The sequence below is a fragment of the Lichenostomus cassidix genome, chromosome 24 (assembly GCF_008360975.1).
Source record: "Lichenostomus cassidix isolate B80296 chromosome 24, HeHo_3.0, whole genome shotgun sequence".
In the NCBI taxonomy this organism is placed as follows: domain Eukaryota; kingdom Metazoa; phylum Chordata; class Aves; order Passeriformes; family Meliphagidae; genus Lichenostomus; species Lichenostomus cassidix.
In genome coordinates, this window is record NC_139504.1 from 5,936,203 (window position 1) to 5,943,111 (window position 6,909).

A 6,909-nucleotide genomic window follows, 5' to 3' on the forward strand; every position below is an offset into this window, starting at 1 on the left:
GCTATTGGCCGGCGGGGCGATGCGCGGCACACCATTGGCCAGCGGGGAGGAGGGATGCGTGGCGTCACCGCGGCGGGGCCGCCGGGGGCCGCGGTTGCCATGGCGACGCGTGGGTACTACTTCCCGCCGCGCATCCCCGCGCATCCCGGCGGGGCGGGACGGGGCAGCGCGACGGGGACGGGGAGAGGCGCGAGGAAAGGGCCGGGGGGGCCCGGAGAGGGCCGGGGCGGGTCTGTCGGTGAGCGCTTCCGCCGGCGGGCGGGCTTTCCGGGGCGGGTCCGTGCGCGCCGCCATGCCCGCCGCCGCCGCGCCGCCCGCCCGCCCCGGCGCGGCCGCCCCGCCGAGGCGCGGGGCGCTGCGGGCCCGCTGACCGCGTCCCCCGAGGGCTCCCCGCGGCCATGGCGCCCGCCTGGCCCTGGCTGCTGCTGTGGCTGGGGGTCCTGCGCGCCCTCCCGGCCCCGCCGCGCATCCGGCTGCCGCTGCGGGGCGGCGCGGCCCCGCCGTCGGGGCTCCGGCAGCGCCGGGCGCCGCTGGATACCGAGCCCGAGCGCGCCGGCAGCTTCGTGGAGATGATCGACAACCTGCGGGGCAAATCCGGGCAGGGGTACTACGTGGAGATGACGGTGGGCAGCCCCCCGCAGAAGGTGAGGTGGGAGGGGATCCCCGCATCTCTCGCATCCCCCGCATCTCCCTCATCCCCTGCATTCCCCGCGCGCCCGGAGGCTGCGGGTGTCCCTCCGGCCCCGTGCGGGGCTGCGGGGCGCAGAGCAGAGGCGCTGCGGATGCCACCATGGCTTTGTGTGGCTCTCGCTGCACGGCCCGGACGGCATTCCTGCTTCCCATCACTCCCGTGGTTCTTTTCCTGCTGCCTTTCGATGAAAACTGGGCGCCGGCGCCCGCCGAAGGTGACCGCAGCGCTGCCGGGGCTGCCTGGGCGCTCCGGGCGGGGTGGTCGGTGCTGCGTGTGCCTCTCCGTGCGGGCGAGCCAGCCTGCATCCCTCCATCGCTCCCTTCCCCCTCCATCCCTCCCTCCTTCCCTCCGTGCCTCCATCCCCGCTCCTGAGGCGAAGGATGCCGCTGGAGCTGCCGCGGGGTGTGGGCGGCAGGGCGGTGGGATGTGGCTGCACAGCCCCGTGCCCGCCTGGAGCAGGCACATGCCGGCGCCGAGGAGCCCACGGCCGAGCCGTGCCTGGCAGTTCCTCCCAGCACAGCCCCGTGTGCTGCTCCCGGCCTGGGGAAATTCTCCAGGAATCCTCCAGAGCTCGGTTTTCCCGGGGATCTCGTGACGGCTGTCGCTGTGCAGGAGTTGGGGCAGCGTGGGGAGGCAAAGTGCGGGGAAATGGGATGGCCTGGGTGGAAAGGGAGCCCACAGGGCAGGCAGAGCAGGCGCTGGTGCGTCACCAGGCTCTGATCCTGCTCCATCTTTTTGTCAGCATCCCTCACACGCTGGAGCTGCGCTGCCCAGCTCATGTGGCACCGTGTGCCTGCGCGCTGGGGACAGGATGAGTGCTGAGAGCCAGGTGCCAGTCACACAGCCCAGGGCGACCAGCTCCTCCCCTCTTTTGTGGGTGAGATCAGGGAGGTTCCTGCTCCTAAATCCTTTTGTGCCCATCCCGATCCCCGTTGTCACCAGCAACAAGTCTGGCCCGGGGGTCGAGCTCAGCAATTGAGGCTCCAGGTTCCTCCCGCATTCCCTCATGCCTTCCACCAACAGTTTGTGGGTGCTGCCAGAGCAGCCAGCACCCACACAGGCTCGGAAATAAAGGCTGGCTTTTCCCCACGAGCTGGCTGTGCCCTGTGTGCTCTGTGTGCGTGGTGGGAGAGAGCAATGGGAACAAGATGTGGACAGAGGAATGATGCCACTGCCATGGAAATTGGATGTCTGGGAGCACCATTGTGTTGTCCCTGTGTGCCTGGGATTTGTTGTCTGCTCTGGCAGGGTGTGTTTAGGGGGAAAAAAATGGAGGAGATTATTTCTAAAATCTAGTTTTAAATGTGATTTCATCATCTCCTGCCTGCCACGTGTCGCAGCTGCCAGATAATTTCCGTGCGAACCACCTGTTCCCAGGCACTCGTGCGTTCCGGAGCCAATCACCCTTTTGGGCAGCATCTTCCAGCCTTGGATTGCTTCCAAATGCAAACGTGGTGCCTGTGCATGAGTGTGTGTGTGTGTGTGTGTGCATGCTGGAGCAAAATCCCTCCAGGCATTGCAACGGAATTAGAAGATTCATATGAAAGAGCCTGGCTGTGTCTCTGCAGGAAATTGGGACCGTGTTTGCCCCGGGGGGTGCGTGCATCCTTCCCAAAGGCTCACACGCAGCAGGGAGATGGTGATCCATCTCCTCACCTTTCCTTTCACCTTCCCGATGCTGACAAGGAAGTTTCTGTATCCCCTTGTGCTTTAATTTTGGTTCTGTGCTGTGCTGTGCTGCCAAGTCACCGTCAGCAGCTGATTGCTCACACATTCCATGTGTCCAAGCATGTTGGTTTCCTTGGCTCCCCAGAACGGGCTGATTCATAAACACACGGGGAAGAGGGGTGAGCCGAGCAGCAGGAGCCGGTGTTTGGGGACAGATGGCACAGGCTTGGTGCCCCAGGAGCAGCACAGAGCACTAGGGACACGCGTGGCACAGAGCCAGCGCTGCTGCTGAGGTGCCTGGAGGGGCTGTCACTTCCAGGGACAGGTTTCAGGCAGTGTCCCTGCCACACATGTCCTGGCCTTGGCAGTTCACGTGCCATGTCCTGGCCTGAATGGATGGCTGGGCTGAGTCTCAAGGATCTGGGTCCTCTCCACGTGGGTCCTGTGCGTGACCCCTTCAGCAGGATGCAGCCTGCAAGAGCAAAGTCCCTCCCTGCCTCCTCTCCTTGCAGCGTCAGCTCAGCAGGTCATTCTCCAGGGAAACCAGCCTCTGGGTGCCCTGGGGATTGAGCTGTGTGGAGCAGGTGGCCCCTAATGACCCACAGAACTGGGAACAGCCCTGGGAATGGCGCAGGTGCTGGGCTGCCAGGAGAAGGTCGGGCTGTGTGCTGGGTGCTGAGCTGCCACCCGACCAGGGTGGGTATTGGAGGGGTGAACGTGCTGCTCCGATCTTTACCCACGGCCTGAAGCATTCCCCTGGGCAGGGTGGTGGAGCTGGGGCACCCAGGACGTGCCAGCCCCTGTCAAGGAGAGCACTGGGCAGCTGCAGCCGCTGCTCCTGCGATTAACACAAGCGCATTAACCTCCTTGCTCTCCCTCTGACTCCACAGATTAAGGGCCAAAGCCCTGATGTTGCTGCCCAGGGTGGTAGCCTGAAGCAGGTCCTGGGTTTGGGGTCAGAGCTCACCCTGAGCTCTGCTGCCCCACATGGCCAGGAGCCTCGGAGAGTCCCATTCCCAGCCCGGCAATCCCAGCCTGGCAATCCCACTCCACTCCCCGCCAGGGCCACAGGCACGGGTCAGCTGAGGGCAGGGTCTGGCTGGCCCTCTCCTGGCCCTGCCAGTGGGATGTTTGCCAAACCTGGTAATCCTGCCCAGGCAGGAATGAATCGGGAGCAGGGCTCGGCATATGGGTGGCGATTAGCGGGTGCAGGGATCCGCGGGGGCTGCCCACCAGCAATCCTTCCCGCCGGCTGTGCCAGCAAATCTGCTTTCCTGGCAAGTGGAAACTGTGCACCCTGTCTTGCTGCTGCTCTCCAGCCCCGTGACACCTGCCAAACGCTTCCTGAATCCTGCCTGTGGGTTTGGGGGCTGAGGCTGGGCTGTGCTGAGCGAGGAGCTCACACTCTGTTTGCACAGTGCTGGATGGTGTTTGCTTTTTGTGCAAATCCCTGATGTCACCTCCTGTTCCACCACCTCCTTCTCTCCTCTCTGGGCACTGCAAATAGGGTCCCACTGCACTCACGAGCCTTCCTGTCTCTCTCCCTTCTCCAGCTGAATATCCTGGTGGACACAGGGAGCAGTAACTTTGCTGTGGGAGCTGCACCACACCCCTTCCTCCGGAGATACTACCAGCGGCAGCTGTGAGTATTCTGGGGGGACGCAGAGCACAGCCACTCAAGCACACTGCTGCTTCTTGCTGGAGGTCTGGCCAGAGCCTGCCAGGTACCACCTGGCCTCTGGAATGCTGGATCCACAGAAACCCTTCTGGTCTCACTCATGCCTCTTGCAGGTCCAGCACCTACCGTGACCTGCGGAAGGGGGTGTACGTGCCCTACACCCAGGGCAAGTGGGAAGGGGAACTGGGCACAGACCTTGTCACCATCCCCCACGGCCCCAACGTCACTGTCAGAGCCAACATCGCTGCCATCACAGAGTCAGACAAATTCTTCATCAACGGCTCCAACTGGGAAGGGATCCTGGGACTGGCGTATGCCGAGATTGCCCGGGTGAGTCCAGGCTGGCAGTCCTGGATGTGAGCACCAAAACGCTTCAGTTGCCTTTTTCCTTGTCCTTGTTTGTCCCCTGGGGCACAGCAGTGCTGTCAAGGAGAACTCCCCTGGGCACAGAGAGCTCCTGGGGTAGCAACAGCTCTGACACATCCCTGTCCTGCCTCTGCTTTCTCCTCACCAGCCCGACGACAGCCTGGAGCCCTTCTTTGACTCCCTGGTGAAGCAGACACGGGTCCCCAACATCTTCTCCCTGCAGCTGTGCGGGACAGGCTTCTCTCCCAATGAGACAGAGGCCGTGGCCTCAGTGGGAGGCAGCATGGTGAGCACTCCACAGGTGGCAGGGAGGCTGAGGGTCTCCCTCAGGGCACTGCCAGCACGTGGTGGCAGTGCCATTCTGTCCCCTCTGCAGATCATCGGTGGCATCGACCGCTCACTGTACGTGGGTGACATCTGGTACACCCCCATCCGCAAGGAGTGGTACTACGAGGTCATCATCGTCAAGCTGGAGGTCAACGGGCAGGACCTGAACATGGACTGCAAAGAGGTGAGAGGACACCGGGGGACCTGCCCCACAGGCACTGGGGGTGCCCACCATCAGTCAGAGGGGGCTGGGAGGGGAGCCTGGGTCACTCCTCCTCTTCTGCCCCCAGTACAACTATGACAAGAGCATCGTGGACAGTGGGACCACCAACCTCAGGCTGCCGAAGAAGGTGTTTGAGGCTGCGGTGAAATCCATCAAAACAGCTTCTTCGGTCAGTGAAACCCATCCCCACAGGGCTGTGGGCAGTGTGGCTGCCTCTCACCAGCCTGGCATCTCTGCTGCCTGCCCAGCTTGGCCCTGCTCACCTCCCATTTCCCTCTGGTAGACGGAGAAGTTCCCAGATGGCTTCTGGCTGGGGGAGCAGCTGGTTTGCTGGCAGGTCGGCACCACCCCCTGGCACATCTTCCCTGTCCTGTCCCTCTACCTGATGGGGGAGGCCACCAACCAGTCCTTCCGCATCACCATCCTGCCCCAGGTGAGCACTGGCACAGACAGGACCGTGCTGGGTGGGCACAGCTGCCTGCCTTGCCCCCTTCCCTGACAGCTCCTCTCCCCCTGCAGCAATACCTGCGCCCCGTGGAGGACGTGGCCACCTCTCAGGATGACTGCTACAAGTTTGCCATCTCCCAGTCCTCCACCGGCACCGTCATGGGCGCCGTGATCATGGAGGGTTTCTACGTGGTGTTTGACCGCGCCCGCAAGCGCATCGGCTTCGCCGTCAGCGCCTGCCACGGTGAGCTCAGCCACGGGGAGAGGGGACAGAGGGGACAGAGGGGACGTGGGTGCGCAGTGACCAGAGCCTGCCTTCCCCACCCACAGTGCACGACGAGTTCCGTACGGCCGCGGTGGACGGGCCCCACCTGCACACCAACATGGAGGACTGCGGCTACAACATCCCGCAGACGGACGAGTCCACGCTGATGACCATCGCCTACGTCATGGCGGCCATCTGCGCCCTCTTCATGCTGCCCCTCTGCCTCATGGTGTTCCAGTGGCGCTGCTTCCGCTGCCTGCGGCGCGACCACGACGACTTCGCCGACGACATCTCCCTGCTGAAGTGATGGCAGAGCACGGGCACAGCCCCGGGGCTCAGGTGAGGCAGCGAGGCAGGGGCTTTGCTCCGGGGGCTGGAGTGTGGCAGAGCAGCAGCGTGGGGAGCTCACAGCCTGTGCCCCGTGCCTGGGGACTCGGTGTGTGTCAGAGCCAGCAGCCAGGGGAGCCCCAGGCCTGGGCTCCGTTTGTCTGGGACCTGCAGAGAGCATGGCAGCTGGGCAGGGGGAGAGCACAGCAGCCCTGTCCCAGGGGCTGGGGACAGCTTTTCTGCTCCAGGGCAGGGCAGGCTGTCCCACGCTCCCCCACCCAGCCTTGCCTGGCTTGATGGAGTGACGCTGATGAGCCATCCCCTGCCTGTCCCCTTCATCCCTGTGCATCCCTTTCCAGCTCACCCTGCTGGGAAGCCACCGGCCCAGGCTCTCTTGTAGGGAGCTGCACTGCAGCCGTGCCTCCCCCGTGGCTCCCTGCACTGAGCCAGACTCCGGGATTCATCCTGGAGCCATCCAGCCTCAGGCTGTTCGGAGACAGCCCTGCAGGGCCAGCCTGGGCTGCCCAGACAGGGCTTTCCCTCCTGTCCTGCTGCCCGTACACCACTCGCTCTGACATTTCCTGTGCATTTTCCTGCCTTCCAAGCTGTGGTCCTGCTGCTGCCAGCCCCACGCCTCCCTGCGCCCTCCCGGGACAGGCAGGAGCAGGCACCCATCCTCTCCCCGTTCCACACGGGATGGGAACCTCCCTGCCCTCGCTTCCAGCATCAGCAGCAGCTGCCACGGAGCAGCCAGCGCCAGGAGTGAAGTTCCCAGCCCTGGCACAGGCTGCTCCCCAGCCCACCCAGCCCTTCAAAAGCCATAGGGGAGCCTGGGCCCCCCCCGCAGCCACCCCACCCCACCACCGGCACACCCCACGGCACAGCAGCTCCTCTCTGCTCACTCCACGCATCCTGGC

General features: G+C 64.2%; 1 protein-coding gene across 1 annotated transcript; it reads left to right on the forward strand.

The window, feature by feature from the left end:
* Nucleotides 1-292: 292 nt before the first annotated feature.
* BACE1 (beta-secretase 1) lies at nucleotides 293-6,809 on the forward strand. Its single transcript, XM_085081803.1, has 9 exons — nucleotides 293-644; nucleotides 3,913-4,001; nucleotides 4,151-4,367; nucleotides 4,552-4,689; nucleotides 4,780-4,914; nucleotides 5,021-5,122; nucleotides 5,237-5,386; nucleotides 5,473-5,644; nucleotides 5,731-6,809. The coding sequence occupies exons 1-9, from the start codon at nucleotides 399-401 to the stop codon at nucleotides 5,970-5,972; spliced, it is 1,491 nt and encodes a 496-aa protein (XP_084937929.1). The 5' UTR covers nucleotides 293-398; the 3' UTR covers nucleotides 5,973-6,809.
* Nucleotides 6,810-6,909: the final 100 nt, after the last annotated feature.

Coding starts and splice junctions, on each gene's coding strand:
- BACE1 (XM_085081803.1), top strand. CDS start 399: ATGGCGCCCGCCTGGCCCTGGCTGCTGCTGTGGCTGGGGGTCCTGCGC. Junction 5,123..5,236: donor CCATCAAAACAGCTTCTTCG/GTCAGTGAAACC, acceptor TCCCTCTGGTAG/ACGGAGAAGTTCCCAGATGG. Junction 5,387..5,472: donor GCATCACCATCCTGCCCCAG/GTGAGCACTGGC, acceptor CTCCCCCTGCAG/CAATACCTGCGCCCCGTGGA.